This window comes from Citrus clementina, unplaced genomic scaffold (assembly GCF_000493195.1).
Source record: "Citrus clementina cultivar Clemenules unplaced genomic scaffold, Citrus_clementina_v1.0 scaffold_3, whole genome shotgun sequence".
Classification (NCBI taxonomy): domain Eukaryota; kingdom Viridiplantae; phylum Streptophyta; class Magnoliopsida; order Sapindales; family Rutaceae; genus Citrus; species Citrus x clementina.
In genome coordinates this window covers 47,940,269-47,960,363 of record NW_006262339.1, presented here as the reverse complement: position 1 = coordinate 47,960,363, position 20,095 = coordinate 47,940,269, and the positions used below count along the sequence as shown (strand labels likewise).

Sequence of the window (20,095 nt, the reverse complement as noted above, 5' to 3'; positions counted from 1 at the left end):
AATGACCTTACCTATTTCTTCCTAAGACCTAAAAGACTTTTATGGAAAGATAACATAAGACCACAAAATTACTCAATTTAGTGTATTATTATAGATTTTTGATCAAAATAAAGGAACTACTGACTCTTCCATGGCGAATAAATAAGTTTTCTAAAAGAAGCTACTATGATTTAGACAACAAGATAACTAATGGTGAAGTCAGAACTACAGCTGCAATTAAGCTTTAAACCCTTTAAATTATTATATTTCTTAAGAAATAATTAAGATTTTTTTTCCTTTCGTTGATAGCCATTAAACTGATTATTGAATGATTTTGTACATATTTTAAACCTAAAAGTGCAAGTTAACACTTGTGAAACTCACTAGTCAAGTGCGTATATAAAATAGAAAAAATTTATTTTGAACTTCCCAATAAAACTAAAACTTAAATAATTTATTTCATCTGAAGTTATTTGTATACACGATCCTTAATTTAGCATTTCGAATAAAGAATTCATTGTAGGTTTGCAGCAAAAATGCAAACAACAAGCAATGGTAACGATAAATGCAGAGTGAGAGAAAAAGAGAGAGAAATCTGCAGTTTGAGTTGAGAAAAAAGATTGGTTTTTTTGTCATTTTATGAGAGGTTAAAATTGTAAACACACAAGAGGGGTTTCGAAAGAGTTTTCAAGGGGTCCTAATAGCATCACTCTATCTTATTATAATATTTCCCTCTTACGTCATTATTAGTTTGTGTTTATAAATTACGAATTGGCAATCCACGGCTACAATCTGAATTTCCTTTCTTTTCAATTTTTTTAGTCATTGCCATACAATTTAACTTACAAATGTAATTAAACAAACATTCGTCACCTGAAATCATTGATTTGCCCATCATTGTCTCCAAGCTCCCGAAGCCGTTCTGTGATTTTGACCCTTACGTCTTTAGGTAAAGTTTAGTTCCCGAAGAAGTGAAGAAAAGTATAATCAAAATTATTTTTTTGGTGTGTTTCCTCTACTGGAAAGAGCTGAAGTGCTCCCGGTGTGTTTGAAATATGTTAAAATTTTGTTTCATTTGTCGGCAATGCAACTTAGCTAAGGTAGTGTTTACTTTTTGGAGTGGGAGTGTGGAGTGTGGATTCCTCCCACTCCAGTGTTTACTTACCTTAAAAAAGGGGGAGTGGGAGTGGGAATCCGTGGGTTCTACTCAATTTTGGAGTGGGGAGTGGGATTCCCACTCCCATGAGGGGAGGTGGGAGTGGGAATCTACTCCCATGAGGAGAGGTGGGAATGGGAATCTACTCCCTCCTCTTCCCATTTTATCTCTATAATTAATTAAATAAATAATATTTAATAAAATAAATAATATCATATTTATTAAAAATAATAATTATATCATATTTATTTTATTAAATTTAATAAAATAAAAATAAATAAATATGATATTTAAATTAATAATACTAAACATTAATTTTAATAAATATTAATTAATTATTTAATTAATAATAATAAATATTTTATTCTAAAAAAATATTAATTTTGTACTATATTATCAATAATAATATTTCATTTGTGTTGCTATTATAGCTTGGCCTCATATGACGTTGAAGTTGCATTAGGATCCGTAAAAGGCAAAAAAGAACAGTTGGAGCATGTGAAGACATAGTTTTGGTTGGGGCAAAGTTTGATAAGTGGGAAGATAAAACTTCTAGATACATGACAAAGACATGTTTTCATTGTTGTTTTGTTTAGCTAAAAATGTAACAAGTCCAAGTGGCGTTTATTAATGGAAAATAACGTAAAATAAGGTGGTCACCATTTATTTATAAATTCTGCATTTTTAATCTCCTTAGTAGAATGAGTCAAATGCAATCTCCATCACCAACTACCATTTATGGAACATAAAGTAGTCACGAGCTTATCTGACTCCAAAGTCCAAACTCAACCAGGAATCAGATGTCAAATTCAACGTAACCATATTAATTGTTTTGGTAACTCTCAACCCATGACATTAAAAATACGAGAGACAATGCTTCGGCACTTTACCCCTTTTCTTTTGTTCACAAAATCATGATACAACTCATTTGATTAGATTCCTAAACGGCGAATTAATCGTGTAGCAATTAATTTGGGTCCTTTGATGGTACAAGTTTCTTGAAAAAAAATAAAAATAAAAATTAAAAATTAAAAAAAAAGGGGAGAATGTCATTAAAACCGATGAAATTGATATCTTCACGTATGACATAACTTTAAAGTTAAAAAAAAAAAATGATAGGCAACCCGGTAAAAGAGAAATTTATGGTTTAAGATGTTGGGTGTGACTCTTGGAAGTGATATAAAAGGAAATTGAATAGTAAGTAATCTCACAGCATTCATTGTGTTTGATGGGGTTTTGTTCAATTCAAACACGATTATGGTTAACTAAAGAAGTCCTTAATTAATTGACCGAAACAATTTTGTATGGTTGTATCTATTCCTTATTGTATTCATTGAATCGAGATTGGTCAATAATCCGAACAGGAGTGTGACAATAACATAGTTTATATATATATATATAGAGGACTTTGATATGCAGACCTTGGCAAATGATCATATACCTCGTGCATGGTTCGAGAAATTAGAGGTACCATTTGCGGTAATGTTACCCACATTTGTATTTATTAATTTACTGATTAAAAAAAAATCAGTAATAAGCTACTTGTATATGCATCTACATTACATCCATGGCAAATGAACGAAGGTAACTAAGAAAATGGTTAATTTTTGGATTACCATATTGTGAAATGATAATTTTTACGATACCTATAAATTATTGCAAATCTTAATTCGCTTTCATTTTTTATTAAGAAGATTAAAAAAAAAAAACTTTCATCAACCGCCTCCCAGTTTTTCCTTATCTTTTGAATGCAATTGGCAAGTTGAAGTTTATAATAATTTATGAGATATTATGAAAATTATCATATTACGAGGGGAATAATTTAAAATTTACCCGTAAAAAAATTTCATAGGAAATGATAAATCATAGATAAATTATCTTACCAATATATAAACACCGGAAAAAAACAAAAGGAATTTTCTCTAGATCTCTTTACATTCACTTAGGTAACAAGTGGTGAAGTAATTTTAATCCATACAATATGAGTTAATTATTCAATAAGATTTTGTATTTTTTAATATTGCTCAAGATATCCCAGTTGTAGATCTGTTTCCATTCAAATGTATTTTGTTATCATTCACATTTTTTACTTTTTGCATGTAAGAATTTATCTTTAAGTTGTGTCATATAAAATTATTAATTTTTCTCTTAAAAAGTTAGATCCAACAACTACAAAAATAATCACAGAGGTGTTTTGTGTGATTTTTGAAAATACAAGAACTACGCAAGTAATATACTCAAATTGTATAGAAAAAAATTAAAAAGAGCACATTTACCTTATGGTTTAAACCAAATTAATCTAATAATTTAAATAATTATTGAAGGGTTTAATCGCGACATTAATACCATAATTAATCATAATTTATGTAAATAAAATATAAGACTTGTAAACTTAATATAATATTTGTAAAATAACATTAAATGTAAAATAAAATATATAAATTATGTAAATGGGGTATAAAACTTGCAAATATAAGGTAAAATAAATAAATTAACATGGGTGTAGTACGTTGGTGTATTATTAGCAAAAGAAACAAAAACTTACAAATGAAACATTAAATAAGTAAATCGACATTAAGTATAAAATAAAACATAAATTAGGTAAATAGAACATCTAACTTGTAAATGAATGATAAGATAAGTAAATAAACATAAGAGTAGTAAGTTGGTGCATTGTTGATAAACAAAACAAAAACTTATCAATAAAACATAATACCTATAAATTAAGTACAAAATAAAATATAAATTAAGTAAATAGAACATCTGACTTGTAAATGGAAGATAAAACAAGTAAATTAATGTAACAGTGATTAGTGTATTATTAGTAAACAAAACAAAAATTTACAAATGTAATATGAAACTTGTAAAATAATATTAAGTGTAAAATAAAATATAAATTATGTAAATAAAAGGCGAAACAAGTAAATTAACCTTGGAGTAGCAAAATTAGTGTGTTATTAAATATTGATTAAAAAGTTAAAAAAAGCTTGCAAATGTAAATTAAAACTTGTAAATAACATTAATTGTAAAATAAAACAAAAGATTTGTTGATTACACCTGAAACATGTGGATAGAAAGTAAAATAAGTAAAATATTATAAGAATTATTAAAAAATAAAAACTCACTAATGTAAAATTGAAACTCATTACCATATTGATTATCTTATATATTTACTTATTTTGAAAATTATTTTTCATGTTTTTCAAAGTTATTGTAAGACAAGTCCACTTTACATTTTTCGAAGCCCCTATTTGATATTAAGGTTGGACAACAATAGTTTTTATGGTTGCAATTTAAAAAGTACAACACTAAAGTATTTGCTAAACATTATCTGTTGTGACTTAGAAGTTAAGTGAATTTGATCCACTACTCATACGATGAAAAAACTATAATATTTTTTTTCCAAAATTATTATTTAAAAATCACATTTATTGCATGTTATTAACTTTTATTTCATATTTAAAAAATAGTTAAATTTTTTTCACAATAATTATAGTTTAAAAGCTATAGCACTTAATATCGAACATGACTTAAACCTCTTTGACAGCAACTCGAAACGATCTCTAAGTATAAATAAAGAGCAAAGTTTAAAATTACTAGAAGTATGTATAAGACTCAAAATTAGATCCAATTTTATTGACTTATCATGTATGTCTAGTAATATAATAATATAATTTTATTTTGTTTTGGCTTGATTTATCAAGAAAAATAATTTTATTTAATAATCTGTATAGTTAACAAATACTATCATAGAAATGAAAAAAAAAAGTTATAAATATCCTACATGATTTTTTTCTTTGTTAGTAAAACTAAGAGAAATTGATACTTGGGTAGGACAGTCTCAATTAGTCTTAAACAACTCTTCAGTCTTCCCCAATAAATAAATAATTTTATTATTCCTGCTATGTATTAGGTGGATGCTGACTTTCTATAACATTATTATGTGATAGAAAAATTTAGCGGTACTGTTCAATAAGTGACATGTAAATGACACGTAATTTAAAGTAAAAATTATTTATCCAGCTTTATAAAACTTAGCATTAGTCTTATATATGTAGTATTGTTTATTGCTTGGATGGTAAATTATGACGGAAGAATCTAATTTTTTTTGCTTGCATGATCATTGAATTCTCGAAATATTGTTTATTACGGTTAAAAATTACAAAAAATTAGTTTGACTTAATATACTTACATGCATAGATATTAATGAAGTCATTGCTAAAAAAAAATATTTACCTTAAATGATATGGGATGCTTGTGAAATGAACTGGTGAATATTTTTTAAATCTTCAAATAGTTTATAATATTAGTTTATGACGCACATGATGAGTTCGATAATTGAGACGAATAACGTACTAGAAAAAATAATGATACGTATATTAAGATAATATGTACGTATTAATTATTATAATAACATTACACGAACAGAGAATTTTAGGATCCATCATAATCTGGGCTAGAAGCTAAGGTAAGCATGTGAAGACAATATATAAGATTCTAAGTACAATTATTGGGAATTGAATTTTTTTTTTGAATTAACAAAAGTGAAATGGATTTCGAATTTACTTAATTCTGATCATTTTAGAAGAGATTCAGCAAAGCAGTCCAACTGAAGTTGCTCATCATCATTCTTCAGGATTTGTAAATACTCTTCATAGAGCTTCTCTAGCGAGTTTTCACCAGGAAAAATCTGAGATTGACACTCAAAATCAGAGCCGTTAACAAGATGATGATCCGCAACAAGAAACCCAGCTGCCCCATCATCACCATCTTTGAGACTGTAAGAAGGAACTTCTTCTAACACATGCGCAGCAAGGACCCCTTCCCCTCCTTGGGAAAAAGTAGTACGCGCAAAACTTTCATTTCTTGGCAACAGGTAAGTAGTCGTAACCCTAATGGGCTTTGGGAGATGGAGCTTGTGCTTTCCTGTGGGCTCCACAGGTGATGCAGCCGCAGCCGCAGCCTCAGCCTCTGTCTTACTGATTCTTCTCCTTTTCTTGATAATTCCGTCTTGAACAAGAGATGGCTCCGACAGTTTCTTGTGGGTATTCGGGTCGGTTCCTTGAACTCGAAGCCTTTTGCTAAGATGGGTATTCCAGTAATTCTTTATCTCGTTATCGGTTCGACCCGGCAGCCTCCCTGCGATGAGAGACCATCGATTCCCGAGAAGCGAATGCAATCTGATAATCAGATCATCCTCATCAGGCGTTATGTTGCCTCTCTTGATATCTGGTCTTAGATAGTTCATCCATCTTAGCCTGCAACTCTTTCCACATCTAAGAAGCCCTGTAAATATAAATCGCTAAATTGTAATGTAATCAATAATATGTATATCTTATCAAAATAAATAAATAAGATCGAACATGATACACAAAAATTGATACTACATTTTACAAGATTATTAATTTAATTTACCAGCCTTTTTAGGCAAAGATCTCCAATGACCTTCACCGTGAACTTGAATGTACTCAGTAAGCAATGTGTCTTCTCTAGGAGTCCATGGACCTCGCTGCAACCCAACCTTAGAACAACAGGGAGCCCTTCCCATTTCCCTTAGAAGGGCTGCTACCAATTATATTTGTGAAATGAATGCCATATAGGCAAGTGGGCATGTACAGTCTGAGAGAGAAAAAGAATGGTGATATTTATAATCTCTTACGTCATATGATCCTATTGTAGACTTTCGTACATTGCACATATATCTCAACAACCTTTCTGCCATCTGCCCTTCTCATGCATGCCCACGTATACCAATCGGACGGCATCATCAGCTCCACAAATGGCATTCAAATCAGGACCGCTCATCATTTGGAAACGTCAAAAGTCAATGTCATCTCATTCATAAGGGGCAGGGACACGAGAAACAAAAGGGGCTTGCTTGCTTGCCAGCTCAACATGCTTTTCCCCTTATTTATTTATTTATTTTGTGAATTTACTAAAAGAGTAAAAAATTTAACAATAATATTTGAGATTCTAATATTTGAGTCCTTACTTAAATTTTAATAATATATGTCATTCATCAATTAGATGATGTATTTTATATCTAATAAAATTACGTAAACACTATTCAATAGATGAATGTGACATCAGTTGAGATTCAAATTAAAATTTATATGTTAGGATATCTAGTATTGCTCAAAATTTAATTTGTTCAACTCTTTACAAATAATTGACTAATCAATGCACTGAAATTCAACAATTTTTGTTTTAATCTTTTAAATCATACTTATGTACTCAGTGAAATAAAGTTGACACGGGAACAATTCAACAATGATCACCTAAAAAGAAAAAAAGACGATAAATGGAAGAGGTCAAATTAATTTCTTTAGATTTGAGAGTTGAGGCTCGTTTTAATTACTTTGCATAATTGGGTTAGGTTATCTGTCTTGCTGCTTCTATATCACTCGCCAAAGCAATGAAAATGAATCACTGTAGGGTTAAGTAACATTAGAGGTTAACTATTCCTAATTAATCGCTAATATCTTTTTTTTTTTTTGGCAGGCTTTAATATCTATTAATTTTTTTGAGAAGATTAATATCTATTAACTGGTATGAGTAATCAATTCAATTTTATTCATAAAAGAGTAGTGGCATTTGACCTACTTAAATTCTCTTTTCAACTCCACTTCTCAATTGTTTTCAGAATTACCCTTATTAATAATTTTTTCCCAACCCAAAATTTGGAGAAACTTGGTCCCAGAATCAGGAGGTGCAGATCAATTGTAAAGTGATAAAAAAAAGGGAAAGAAGGAAAAGAAGATTATTTAAGGAAGAAAAATAAATAAGAGTTGTGTTTGAATTAGAGATGAAAAGAACTATTCTCCTTTGGCAATTGGCAGGACTGTGTAATTCGGTTTCTAAGATTGAACGTGGGGTTTCGAGAGACCAGAATTGAGTGTGCCTGCCATGACACCCCGTCCCTCCCCTTTTCTCCTGAGTGAAAAAGAAAATAAAAATGAAAAAAACTCCACTAATCATTCAAGTGTGATATTTATTAGCATCATCACTTTAAGAAGCAGCTTTAAAGCGAAAACTGATTTCAGTGATTTGTCAGTTGACACCAAAATGATAGTATGGTCACACCCAGCAGCAACGTGTAAGATTTCGTCAGTCGATCTTTTTCATCACTCAATGTTGCCCCACAATAAGCTGGCGCCAAGTAATTTCTCAATCAGTTTCCTTATCCTATTGCTACAAAGATTTCCTCAAAGTTTGTTCTCCGAGTTTAGCAAACTAATCTCTTGCTTCCTAACTGATGAGTATGATATGTGATGGTAAAATGTTCTACCGTAATGTAAATAAAATCACTGTATTACTTGTATCAAATTGAATCACGATCTGTGTTTGCTTCTCCAATGCTTTGTTAAAAATCGAAAATTGTTTATTGATAAGTAAGGATAATTTCGAAGATAAATAGAATTAATTGAAAATACAAACAGTAATAAGATAAAATGAGGGAGTTAAATATCACCAACTTTTCATAAAATTCATTTACCTTCAATGTACATATACATTAGAATAAACTATATTTTTATATTTAGTAATTAAATCCTGATGTGAGCTTATCTAATCTTTGGGAAAAAAATATTAATACATATCTTTGAAATTTACTCTCGCTATTAATAACTAAATATCACACTTTAAATCCTTACTAAAGTAAAGCTCGTATCACAAGAAATTTTTATATTTGGTTGGCGAGTTTTTACGAAGATATCATCTGCTTCATGATTCCTAGCCTCACGTATATATACATGGTGTGATTACATAACTAAGTGCTTAAGTAAATGAAAGCATATAACAATCTACCAAAACAATTAGTGCTTGTTTGGTAATGCTATAACATTTAAAATAATTGGTGTTAGTTGTGTTATAGAAATAATCAATTATGAATAAAATCAATTAAATATTTAGTAAAATTTATTTTAAAAATACTGTGAGTTTTAAAAACAGTAATGTATGTTTAGTAAATCTTACTATTAAATTGTTGTAAGAATATAAATGATTGAATTGGATATAATACTAAATAAAATTTATTTACACGTTTATAAACATGTATATGCAATATTATTTTCTGTGTACATATATAATAATTGATAACTAAAATAAATATTTTATAATATTAATTTTATTTTTCTATTTTGTTATCTCAATATAATTGGTAATATTAATAATTTCTTTAAAGTTATTTATTTTATTTCCTAATTAATAAGGAGAATTTTGGATTTTTGTAATATATATGAGAATATATATGGAATTGTATTAAGTTTAAAAATGATTCTCAAAATCATATTTTGAAAAGCTAATCATTCCCTTCTTTTTAAAATAAGTGGCTTTTCAAAATCTACTGTAGAATGGGTGGTTTTACAAAAAAGTAATTTTAAAAAAATTTACTAAATACTAAAATTATTTTTAACTTTTCAAAATTACTTTTAAACTTCTCAAAAACAATCTTAAATGGGCCTTACTAAGGGCTAGTTTGGTAATGCTGCAGCTTTTAAAATAATTGTTGTTAGCTGTGCTGTACAAATAATCAGTTGTGAAGAGAATCAATTAAGTGTTTGGTAAATTTTATTTTCAAAAGTACTGTGAATTTTGAAAGCAATTATGGGTGTTTGGTAAATCTTATTGTTAAACTGCTGTAAAAAAAATAAATGACTAAAATGTACATAATGTAAGATGAAATTTACTTATACATATCAATATTGATTTTGTTTCCAATTTAAATAAGGATAATTTCGGATTTAAGTAATAATTGTAAGGATATTTATGGAATTATATTAAATGATAAAATTGATTATCAAAATCAGAATCTAAAAGTTACTCCTTCCCTGTTTTTCAAAATTAGTTGTAGGAGGAGCTGATTCTGACAAAATTGATTTTGATTTTTTTTTACCAAACACCAAAATTAGTTTTTAGATTTTTAAAATCACTTTTAACCCTCCCAAAAGCAATCCCAAACGGGGCCTAAATACATTGATTTTTTTTTTTTTTATTCGGGCATTCGCCCATCTCTCAATTCATCATCAAGAGAGAGTTGGTGGACGAAGAACCATCTTTAGATTTTAATTTAATTTTAACCAACCAAAAAAAAGTTAACGACAGTTTCCGTTGACACAATTTCGGACCAATATTAATGTAGATGTAGAAATTTAAGACGGTGGCAGGTGGACCTATTACTTTCAAAAATTATAACATTTGGTTCTCTAATGAATTATCAGGTAAATATGTAAAAGTATAATTAATGTGCACCACTCCCTCTGCTCCCAAAAGGGGTATGTAATTGAAAAAGAAAACTCAGCGATACTGAAAATTGATAGATGATCTTATTTTGTCCATCAAGCTGCTAGCTTTGCTAGGCTAGCAATAAGCATTAAATTATTTCTTAAATGATCAACAAATCACATTTAAGGAGGAAGGAGGATGAATTGTATAATATAGGGCTCCAAGCCATGTAACCCTGAATAATATGACGATGAAAATGGAAGTTTATGGTCTAACTTTTTTCTTTCCTGTTCTTTTTTTCCTTTCCGTCTTGAATTAATGTTTCTACTTCGTTTCCATATTGTCTGTAAAGCTTAGCTGCCTTAAAGAAGAATAAAAATAGATAGCTCGAACTGCGGTTCCGGGGAAGTAATAATAAGGTTTTGTACGCGTGCATCTAGTTTTTGCAGATATAAAAAATGATAATGATGATTTTGATAAGAATAATAATAATTATAATAACAGCGAAGAATTGGCATCTCTGGGCCACGCATGCTAATAAAAGGTGGCTCTCCTGGCTGCCATTATAAATAAAAACAAGGATGAAATTCCATATTTATCAAAGTCTCTGCAATAATTAAGTTTAATTTTCGGGCCTACTATGTCAATTAAGTTAAATTTACGTGGCAGTGGGATCATTTCCAAATAGCGCCACTCATTTGGAAATGATCCCCTTTTGTTTTTCGATTTTAACTTTCTGGGGCAAAGCAATTAGCCCAGGCCACGCCCCTGGTTTAGTATGAAAGAATTGTGTGGATGTCGTGACGTTGATGCTAATATATGGCTTTCGCCGGGGAAAGGTCAAAGGAGACCAATGTCAGACTTAGGCCCAATTAAACCTTGGGCTTCTTTAGAATTTCAAATCCAGCCCATTTTCACGTAATTTACCAGCAAAAGCATGCACCGTTGTTCTCTATTTCCAACATTTCCAAATTTTCTGTGTTTTAAAATAATAATAATAATAATCAAAATTTTCGATCACAGTTTAAAAAATAATACATCTGTTAACGCCTGTTTAGTTTGACCAATCAATAATAGAGGCTTCTTCCGTAACAAACATCCGATATTAATAAAATAATGCATGTGTTGATCCGGGCCAGATGGCATCGCTCGTCTCTCATCACTCAGTGCCAATCCAAAATACATCGTATAAAGTTAAATTGGCCATCGGTGAAGATACAATAAAGTAGTAGTGTATTGTTCATACAAAAAAAACTTCTTCCTCTGCTCTTTTCCAATTTCAAATGACTAATCAAGTAGGGTATCGCTTTCTTTTGAAAACACAGTGAATATGTATAGAATTTGTTAGTTCTTAAATTAAGGAAAAAAAAATTGAAATAGACATGGCTTAAGAAGGATATGGAAAATTCTCAACAACAAAAAAAATAAAAAAAAAATCATTGAATAAATCAAATCCCAGGTACCAAAAATATAGACCCACTTAATAAAGGATACATAAGATTTTTGTGTTAATTATGTTTCACATGCAAGTTATTTTGCAAACTTTTTCATTTTATTAATTAAAAAAAGAAGAAGAAGAAGAAGAAGAAGAAGAAGAAGAAGAAGGCAGTGAAATATCTGCAGGGGCGTGACGCGTGAATTAGTTTTTTTAATATGGGAGGGAATCTCTGTAATGACATTTTTCTCTGGCTTGTAAAGTAATTTTAACTAAGGTTAAAAATGTTAAAAGTGGGCTACTTTTTCCCTGTACGGAGATCTTCGGATTGGATCGTCAGCATAATGTGTTCTTGGACCAGTTCTAATTGGATCACCAAAATGATCCATTGTACATTATTAATCTCTCTGAACAAAAATAGTGAACTAATGATTTTTGTACATGTTGGATTTAATTAATAGTGCCAAAATATTTGTACCATAAAAAGATATAAATCCTTAAAAAATACTGTTATCAATTAAAAAATTATTTAAAATTAAAAAAAAAAAGAGAATTATAATGGATCACAACAGCCTCTCTGTCGATCAAATTCATTAATTTAATTTTAATTAATGCTAGCCATTATTTATTAATTAACTAAATATCTATTCACTAAATTAAACTAATAGTAGAGATTAAAAAAAAATCTAAGTTCACAACTCCCCCATTATTCATATAGAATCACAGAAAAAACTTATTTATTATTTAATGATGAATTTTAAGATAATTCTGCATTCATTAATGATATTTTATCATATAATTAATTAAATTAACCCGAACACATACACACAATCTATAACTATAAGCTAGCAGGAAAAAGTAGAGATCTATATATGGGGGGAACATGAAATGGAAATAGACTCCAATTGTTTGCGAGACAAAATTAATGGTTGAAATTCAAACAGAATCAGATACGAGCACATAGGAATTCTCACCAAACAAAACAGGCGCAGTATTTGGGCCCCAAATCAGGAAAAAGCATAGTTTCAGGAATCAAAATAATAGCAATTATCAATGGCGTCGCCGAATTATGGGGATATATATATCCATAACGCAAAGCCGAAGCGCATGAAGTTGCAGGAAGCCCTCGTGCAGAATTAACAACAAAAAAGACGCATTAAAATTGTGTGCAATATGTATGTATATATATATATATATATATGCATATTTGTCGATCGATCAACGAATATATAATTAATTTACGAATGAATTAATATGCGCGGCGTCGATCGCATATTGTGTGTAATATATTTTGATGCATGCATGGGCTGGGTGGGTGCATCCAATACGGCAGGAATTTTTGAACGGTAGAAGAAGGGGCGGGCGACTGACGTGTAGAGCATTAGAACCGCAACTATGTGTATGTGTACATATCCATCCATGTTATTCACGTTGAAATATAAGGAGAATAATTATTTTGCCCACCAAAGCATCTGTCTGTCTGCCGTGTGCCCGCTTTGCAACAGCCAATAGCAATCCCCTATTATTCTCTTCTATTTTTTTTCAATAAACAAAAGTCAGATTTCTGTTGATTGATGTGTGTAAATATATATATATATATCAATATATGTGTGTGTGTGTGTGTGTGTGCATGTACATAGATAGTGCAGAAGAATTTTAACTTTTCAAGGAGACAACAAAAAAAAGGGTTCATTTGCAATCATGCAATGTATAAAGATCACTTTTTGAGGAAAAAAAGTAATTGAACGAAATAAATAATCATTTTGTTTCGAGACGACACCCCAAAAGAGAAAAAACAAAACAAAAGTTGGCCATTTAATTGTACAATCGTAATAACCTCATGTCACGTAGACAATATTCAAATTGAATTTTTTAATTTTTTAATTTTTTTAATTTTTTTTTGGTTGGGTAAAAAAACGAAATGATACGATATACGAATTATTGTGCTCTAGGGTTTTGAAGGTTCAGCATTTCGAATTTGAGATTTAAGGCGAGGGGTGCTTCGAAGAAATAGAAATAGAAATTGAAATTGAAATTGAAGGCACAGTCAGCATCAAGATAAAGAAAAAGGCCAGCAAAACGCCACCAACACGATGAAATTACAAAGCAAAAGCAGAAATTTCTCATCAATCCTACCGCATTAAATGGGCCCCACAGCGGTCGCTTTTTGTCGCCTCTTGTCGGAGAGTCCCCCACTTCTCCCGCCGTGAACTTTCCATTTTCACTTTCATTAATTGAATCCATTCGTTTATTAATTAATTAATTCATTCATTACATTACATTCATCATTCCACTCCTTCTTACGTCCTCAAATTTTCTTTTTGTTGTTCGTTTCACAAATGACTCAAGATTACGCCTCCGCAAGTAGTAATTTGTAAACGAATTATTATTCGTTCGTTAGATGCGAACTAATATATATATATATATATATATTCATTAGATTTGTTCACTTGATTACTACTTAATTCTCGTCCTTGATGTACACTTATGTAATTAATTATTATACATACATATTGGGCACTCCAGTTTGCAAATGTTTTTGATAAGCTACTTAACACTATAATTATTAATTTGTTAATTTTTTTTTTATGGGTAATTGTATAGTTTAATGAGAGTTTCATCAAGCTAGTGAATATATATATATATATATATAAGTTTTGAGAGATCGATAATCTAGGTTCATGATTTTTTTTCCCCCCCTCCTTTTTAAGGTAACAGAGAAATCAGACTTAATAAGAATGTATGTATTTTTCATGAATTAATACCATTTTTGAAAATCGTTAAAAGTTGTCCCGTGAAAGCAGCTACATAGCTAGAAGCCATGTATGTCTATCTTTATCGATCTTTACTTAATAAGAAACCACGAAAAGTTAGAGCAGAATTAATAATGTAAGGATCGAGATCTGTTGTCAAAATTACGGAGGAATAAAATCTTATCCTAGGCTCCTAGGCAGCGGATTGTCCAAAGTCCAAAGTCCAAACAAATCCCAACTCCCACGCTCATGAAGGGTCGTCGAGGGGAGAAAGAAACATTGAAAAGGATAGTGACAAGAGAATACAAAGAATAAAAAGACTTTCTCTCCATTATCAAGTCAAAAAGTCGAAACCCACCACAGTAATACACACTCATATTCCACCCACGATCATTAAACTAATAATTTAGTACCACTATTTCTCTTATAATACAATCCGACAAAAATTCCCCACTTCAAATAATTAATAATATATATAAAATACCAAAACCTTAATCCTTTAATTTCATTTACTTTATTTAAAACAAAATGTGAGTAGTCAAAACAAACACCCTCTTTGTTTCTTTTATCATTTATATATATATATATATATATATATATGCACATTTAAAAAAGAAAAAGAAAAAGAAAAAGAAAGAAAGAAAAGGTTTTTCAAACACATAAAGCCAGCACAGAAACTATCTAAAACATTCTTTCTTTGAACAAATAGCAGCTGCTGCAGACAAAACTCAAAAGAGGTGAATTCTCTCTTTCTTTCTCTCTCTGAAGTCATCACTTGCTTTTCATCAATTAACTTTTGTTCTTCTCAATTTATGGATGCCGCTAAATGGCCACAGGTTGGTTGATCTTATTTCCTCGATTAATTTTCTTTCCATATAAAACTGATGGATTAAATATACGTATCTATTTCTTCATGCTGCTGCAAGTTTGATTTTATCTAATGATAATCTTTTTGATGATCATATGCATATAAAGTTTGAAATATGTTATTAAAACATGAAAGCAGTACATACACTTTATCTTTTTTCACCTCTTGGCTGGTTTATGCAATAACTGATAAAAGGAAAGGAATGGGAAAAAGTTAACCCTTTTTTTTTTTTTTGGGTTCTTTTTCATTTTGTATAATTTTGATCGATTCAGTCGAAAAGAAAAGCATTCAATGCTTTTATTAATTTTCTCTTTTTATATAATCTGTTCTACTTTAATTTGTGGATTTATGAATTTCTGTGTGCTAATTTTGTTTTCTGGTTTTTTGAAAATAATGGCCGGTTAACTCTCTTTTTTTCAATCAGAACTTTCCGGAGGTTGGAGGGGTGAAGGCAATGGAAGAGGTAGTTTCAAATACATGCAACAGCAGCAGCAGCAGCAGGCCGCCGATGTTAGAAAGAAAGGCAAGGCCACAAGAGCAATTGAATTGTCCGAGATGTAACTCAACAAACACCAAGTTCTGTTATTACAACAATTACAGTCTCACACAGCCAAGATATTTCTGCAAGACTTGCAGAAGGTACTGGACTGAAGGTGGCTCTCTTAGAAATGTTCCTGTGGGAGGAGGATCAAGAAAGAACAAGAGATCTATATCATCATCAGCAGCAGCAGCTTCAAGTAGTAATAATAATAATAATAATAATAATAATTATAACAAGCTTATTATTCCAGATCTAAACCCACCAAGCCTCTCACACTTTTCTTCTCATGAAAACCCTAAGATCCTCAAAGGAGGCCAGGATCTTAATCTTGGATTCCAAGTCATGCATAATAACGCAAATGACATGTCTCAATATGCTGATCATCCAGCAGTAGCGTCCAAAGCCGAAACTAATACTACCAGCAATGATAATATCAATAACAACATGTCTCCTGTTTCAGCTCTAGATCTCCTGAGGACAGGAATTGCTTCGAGGGCGGGTTTGGATCATTTTATTCCAACACCGATGCCGGATTCAAATACTTTATTTTCATCTGGGTTTCCTTTGCAAGATATCAAACCAGCAGCAACCCTAAGTTTTTCAATTGATCAAGCAAATAGGTTTGGAATTCAAGACAATATTGGTAACGGGAGCCGGCTCTTCTTTCCTTTCGGAGAACTGAAACAACTTTCAAGCGCCTCAACGACTGAAGTTGATCATCACAGCAACAAGGGAACATCCACTTCAACGGGATACTGGAATGGAATGTTTGGTGGGGGATCCTGGTGAATTAAGTTTATTTATTTATCTTCTTTTTCACTTGCCTGCGCTCTGCTGGTCACTACTGTTAATTGTTTTAAGTTGTTTCGATATTTAGAAGTAACTAACAAAAAGATCCATATTTATATATATATATATATTTTTTTTTCTTTTCTTTTCTGTTAAAATTTGAACAGTGTATGAAATTTGGAGCTTCTACATTTTCGGTTAGCTTCATAGGGGGTTTTAGTTAATTAGATACTTTGTGTGTGGTGTAGACTGCATGTACATAGAAGAGGAGGTGAATACAGCTGCATAGCCAGTATTCATTTGTTCTTCTATCGGACGAAGTTGATGATTATTAGTTAGGGCACCAGCTGATGACATTGCTGTATTATGTTTTTCTTTCTTTGTTGAAATGTAAGCAGTGAGAATTGGATATGGGAATGAGAGTTTGTAATCAACAATATTACTTATCTATTAGCTTGCTTTAATTTGCTTTTCCATTTACACTCAGCAAAAGCAGGTCTCTTGTGTCAGTTCTGACACTGACAACTCATGTGTAGCATCTAATGAGATTCTTCTTCCAACCATGAAAGCACTTAGTCAAATATAAAAAGGGGTTATTCAGAGATAAAAGAAAATTACGGAGGCAACAGTCTAGCTTCAGTATCCCAAATTTCTATCTCAACTGCATCACACATTGTAATAAATTAATTATATCCTTAATCAGAAAGTTTAGATGCATTGCAATAGCCAGTAGGCTTTTGATCAGTGGTTAGAACTCAAACCTCCAATTGTGAGGTCATGGATTTGAACTCTCACAATGTAGGAACTCTCATAATGTAGTGTGAGTGTTTAATTTTCTTTCTCAATTTGAGTGAATGCAGTAGTCGTCTTTTTTCTTTCGAAATGTGAATGTGAATAATTTAAATAATTGTTTGATTGTAAATATCAGTGTACTAATCTCATGAAATATAAGTTGTAATTTTATCAATAATCTCATATAATTAAAAAAAAATACATTGCAACAACTAGTTGCTAAAATCTCTTAAAATCTAGTTTGAAAGCAACAAAGCCTGATGATAATCGAACAAATTGTACTTGAGTTTAAAAATAAACCAGTTTACCTGCCCCAACTATAAAAAGCTAGCTGACATAATATTTTGTTTGATACACTAGCTTTCGAGCAAGGAACAACGCTAATGTTGTTTTATCATCATTACTTCATGTTGCTTTAACTTGTTTAATATTCGAAGAAGAGAAAATTATGACAAATCCACCTTTCTTTGGTCGGGCAAAGCGTGCAGACAAATTATATCTTCCACCGAGACAATCCTCCATACATAGAATCTCCAACTTCTTTATTTTTATATATGTATATATTAATGACTGTGATTATAAAGTCGCAATTGTTCTTTTGCTTGTTTATTTATTCTGGGTAAAGTTACAATTACGACTTTAAATGTAAATTTGCATATGTATGTTACATTTTTAATAAAATGAGAATTCTCTTATTAGAAGGTGAGTACATCTCACAAACTTCACTAATTTTAGAATCCTTGTTTATTATGTTGTAAAATACACTAATATGCATACCATAACAAAGAAACTTGAGAGAATTTATTATATCACAACTTTAGATACATATTTTTACTGTCATCGAAGGAATATCTAGTCCACTACATTAGGTGGAGAGATATTTATACCCCTACCAATTAAATTGGAAGGAAAACGGAAAATAAATCCCAACAATTACCCATGCTCTTTGCTGAAATCCACATTTGCATAAACTTCATGCATCATCATGGATGAGGCTCATAACTCCAAGAAATGTTGTCTGCACCATCGTTATAAGAAACTGTTGCATTTCATTTCATTATTGGACACAACATAATTGGCATCAAGCGGGCGAAATATGTGATAAACTGACAGATAATCCACATTCATAAATTATCCACTGTACAAATATGACACAGATACACTTATTCCTTCGTTATCTAAGAGACAACTTGTGAAAGCAGCCAGCAAAAGAACATTACATACGATATTGTTCATTACAGTTCAGTCTTCTATACAGAATAGGAGCAGTTCCTTTTGAGTAGGTAATGGTTATCCCATCTATCTTTATCACAATACCAACTCACTTATCTGCATTGATTCCAAAAATCCGGACCTTGTGCATATTCGGGAACTTGGCAACAACAAGAACAAACACTGCTAAAGTGTTGAAAAAGAGCATTGGATGTTGGTAGTCAGTTGTGTGCGAGGCTATCAAGTACCTGTTAACAAAAAAGATAATGGTCATGGTGGTTTCCAAATCTACCGAATCACAACCTATATTTTAGGTACTGCGATAGTATCAACACACAATGAGGAATCTCAATATTGCACATGCTTAAATAGACATTCTCACCAGAACTTAGTGCAATCTGAGAGAGTGTCTTAAAAATGAAGTAACCGCTTAATAACATAATTCCTGTGATTGTACTTTTTGGTTGAGAAATGAATTTTCTACGTTACGTAGAATCAGCAAGGCCGAATTCAGAAACTCTATCCCTACTCACACAGAAAGGTGGGGAGAAAAGAGGGGGAAAAAAAAAGAAAAGATAGGAATTAGGCTTTAAATTCACAAGAACAAACGTCTTCTACTCTTCCTCTGCCTGATAATAAATAGAGTGAACACTGATAGAAACAAAAAAAAAAAAAAAAAAAAAGCCCTAATACACAAATACATGTATAAAGTTGTTCTCTCCCGCGAATGTCCACGCAAAATAAATGAGGATTTAGTGTTTTACACCATTGTTAATCATGCTAGACCGTAAAACGCCGAATCTGTACTTTATTTCATGCGGACATCCACGAGGGAGAATTTTCACTATATAGTGAAGAGTGGGCTTCTAATCAGGGACCCACAACCATATTAAAGTCAGGGACAAGCTAAACGACTTAAAAAAATAAAAAATACTTCAATACGCTACATTGGCGTTGGTGTATTTTTTCTCTTTTAGCTTGTCTATAACTTTTATATGATTAGGAATCCCTGATTGAAGAATTATTCTATATATATAGAGAATTTTTGTCTAATCTAGGAATATATGAACTCCAATGCGTTAAAATTGTGTATTTTGTCTTAGTGTATTGGACTTTGTATTTTATTTTTTTATTCTTCCAATGGCATCCGCATTTTAAAATTATGAGGAAGTCCGTATAAGAGATTTATACACCCATGTAATACAGATAAAAGATTGGACTGATATTCCAGAACTTGGCAATTTTATAATGTACACCTAGCAAAGATACTTAAATAATTCCAACATCACAATTCGGCCAATGCGCTGTGTTGAGTTCTAATGGACTCCACAACAACAGCAGCAAGATC

The 20,095-nt window shown here is 31.0% G+C and overlaps 3 protein-coding genes across 4 annotated transcripts in view; 1 reads left to right on the top strand and 2 right to left on the bottom strand.

The window, feature by feature from the left end:
- Positions 1-5,576: 5,576 nt before the first annotated feature.
- LOC18049010 (transcription repressor MYB6) lies at positions 5,577-6,744 on the bottom strand. The gene is made up of 2 exons (XM_006444743.2): positions 6,551-6,744; positions 5,577-6,421 (listed from the first exon to the last, which is right to left on the bottom strand). Exons 1-2 carry the CDS (start codon positions 6,681-6,683, stop codon positions 5,712-5,714), a joined length of 843 nt encoding a protein of 280 aa, XP_006444806.1. The 5' UTR covers positions 6,684-6,744; the 3' UTR covers positions 5,577-5,711.
- An 8,484-nt stretch (positions 6,745-15,228) lies between these two features.
- On the top strand, positions 15,229-17,160 carry LOC18049009 (dof zinc finger protein DOF2.5). Of its 2 annotated transcripts, none has more exons than XM_024187856.1 (2): positions 15,229-15,282; positions 15,838-17,160. In XM_024187856.1, the coding sequence occupies exon 2, from the start codon at positions 15,868-15,870 to the stop codon at positions 16,741-16,743; it is 876 nt and encodes a 291-aa protein (XP_024043624.1). In that variant the 5' UTR covers positions 15,229-15,282; positions 15,838-15,867; the 3' UTR covers positions 16,744-17,160. The 2 variants fall into 2 exon arrangements, with proteins under 2 accessions (XP_024043624.1, XP_024043623.1); XM_024187855.1 differs by lacking the exon at positions 15,229-15,282 and adding an exon at positions 15,292-15,381.
- A 1,470-nt stretch (positions 17,161-18,630) lies between these two features.
- Positions 18,631-20,095, bottom strand: part of LOC18049007 (ORM1-like protein 3) — a 3,521-nt gene continuing 2,056 nt past the window's right edge. The window contains exon 3 of the mRNA XM_006444740.2: positions 18,631-18,995. Within this exon, the coding sequence (XP_006444803.2) occupies positions 18,857-18,995 (139 nt within the window). The 3' untranslated portion in view covers positions 18,631-18,856. The remainder of the gene's footprint in view (positions 18,996-20,095) is intronic.